We start from the raw sequence: 2257 nt of genomic DNA on the forward strand, positions 1-2257 counted from the left end.
ATATACATAGAGAAAATTAAAGGAAGCTAATATAATAATAGTAATAATAATTTCCAAACCCAAGCTTTAAGCTTAGCTAGTTAGCTATAAGCTAGTTTCATAATTAGATTCCAAACCAGGCTTCAAAACTCAAAATTAAACTAACTAATATACTAATAAAACAACATTTCAAATAATTCAAACTCATGTACTATATTAGTACTAATGTACTAATAATTCAAACTCACCATCACTCCCCATATTTGATTTTTCATTATTATATATAAATAAATTAAGCATTAAAGTTCTGAAAGGGGAGTGCCAAGTGATCAAGAAGTCCGGTAACGGGAGTAGCAAGTCTAGGCTCATATGCAAAACCATGCAACTCATCAACAAACCCATGATGATGATGACGACGATAAGGACAGGGCGGAATCCATTGCCACCTCTTCCTAGAAATGTCAAACAACAACGCTTTGTCGGTGCCACGGATGATTATGACAATGAATTCTCCATGCCCTACACACTCAAACCCATTCCCACCCTCCAATTCCGCAAACTGAACGTATAGCTGCTGCGGCATCCTCTCACTCTCCACCCACCTACACAAAATAATGCAATCAATTAAATAAATACTGATATCACTAGCATTTGAAACAGTACATATAGGGGCGTACGTACATTGTTCCGCAAGATTGCAAGGTCCAAACCCTCAAGCTTTTGGGGACGTTGAGCTTGCTCTTCTCAACGGCGGCGATGAGGAGGAGCTTGCCCTTACACTCAAGCAAGCTGGGAGAGCGCAAGAACCTTCTCATGGGAGCTTGGATCTTGAACCACGCGTTGGAGGTTATGTCAAACGCCATAACACTGAAGGGACTGCAATTCATGCAGTAGAATTTTCCTTCTGCATAAACCATTCTTCCAGATTCAAGACTGCAAAGCCGAGGAAGAGAAGAAGTTGTTCCCCAGATGGAGTAGAATCCCCCTCCGTCGATGTGAAAGCTCTCTGATGTTAAGTTCTTGACGGCGTAGGGGGAAATCATGTCGTCGCCAGCGACTGTGACGTCTATGCAGGTTGGAGTAACGGTTAAGCCAATGGAAGGGAAAAGTCTTGGCCTGGGTGTGGGTGGTAACTGAGTAAGAGAACCGATGATAGGGTTGCAGAGAAGCATGGTTTTGGGACCAGCTTCATCAGAAACCCAACACAGTAATCCCGAGGAAGAAGAAGCGGGAGAGAATCCAGATGGGATGAGAGCGAAGGAGATTCGATACCATGCCATGTCATAGGGATCAAAGAGGTAACCGTCATTGTTGTGGTTGGAGGCAGTGCCAGTAGCGCCATTGTTGTTGTTCTTGTAGATGTAGCTTTTGCTGATCTTGTGGTTGAAGAAGATGAACCAGTGGCGTCTGGGTGAGACTTGAAGGTATAATTCGAGAAAAGAGTTGGAGAAGAGAAGGGCATACCATCTCTTGCACACAGAACGAGCTCGGAAAAAAGCAGGAGGAGGGAGGAAGGCGAGGATGCGATCAATGAGCCTCTGAGGAAGCTTGCTCCATATTCTGCTGTTCATCCATGGTGTGGTGTTGAAGGTGCTTGATGTTGCTGCGGTGCCCGTAATGGCAAAGGTATAAGAGAAAGGAGAGGTGATAGAAGAATGGTGATGATGAAAACTTTCCATAATTGTTTTAAAAGAGCTATGGTGCGGGGCTTGTGTTACTAACTTTTGTTGGAGGAAGGCAATTAAGAAACGGAAGAAAGTAAAGGATTGTGTTGTTTTGGTGGTGTTGCTATCTGTAGACAAGTGTCTGTATATATAACCATTTCTACTGCCTATTCTATATTTCTTCCACCCAAATTTTTTAACCAAGAACATAATAAGATTATTGTTAGCGAATTTTTATTTTTAATAAGAATTTCTTTTATTTATAATTTTAATATGTGTTTTTAGAGTATACATTAGCTAATTTCTTATAAAAAATACAAAACTTATGCGTCAATTTAAATTGACTTTTGACAAAAAATTATTATTTTTTTAAAAACTTTTTTTAATAGACAAAAGTTATTTTTTATTTGAATAAACTTTTTAGAAAAAGTTTTTCAAGAATTAAAAGCAAGGTATTGTTGGCTTAAAAAAATGCAAATAATTTATTCTTTTTAATAAAAGTAATTTTTTTTAAATGTATTTAAATAGGTTAAAAATTGAATAAGAGTACTCTAATTATAAAAGTACTCTTCTTATTGGAAAAAAATCAATCCAAATTAACATTATATATCGTA

General features: G+C 38.1%; 1 protein-coding gene across 1 annotated transcript; it reads right to left on the minus strand.

The window, feature by feature from the left end:
• On the minus strand, window positions 22-1744 carry LOC107634719 (protein UNUSUAL FLORAL ORGANS). Its single transcript, XM_016338144.2, has 2 exons — window positions 661-1744; window positions 22-581 (listed from the first exon to the last, which is right to left on the minus strand). Exons 1-2 carry the CDS (start codon window positions 1656-1658, stop codon window positions 272-274), a joined length of 1308 nt encoding a protein of 435 aa, XP_016193630.1. The 5' UTR covers window positions 1659-1744; the 3' UTR covers window positions 22-271.

The sequence above is a fragment of the Arachis ipaensis genome, chromosome B03, assembly GCF_000816755.2.
Source record: "Arachis ipaensis cultivar K30076 chromosome B03, Araip1.1, whole genome shotgun sequence".
In the NCBI taxonomy this organism is placed as follows: domain Eukaryota; kingdom Viridiplantae; phylum Streptophyta; class Magnoliopsida; order Fabales; family Fabaceae; genus Arachis; species Arachis ipaensis.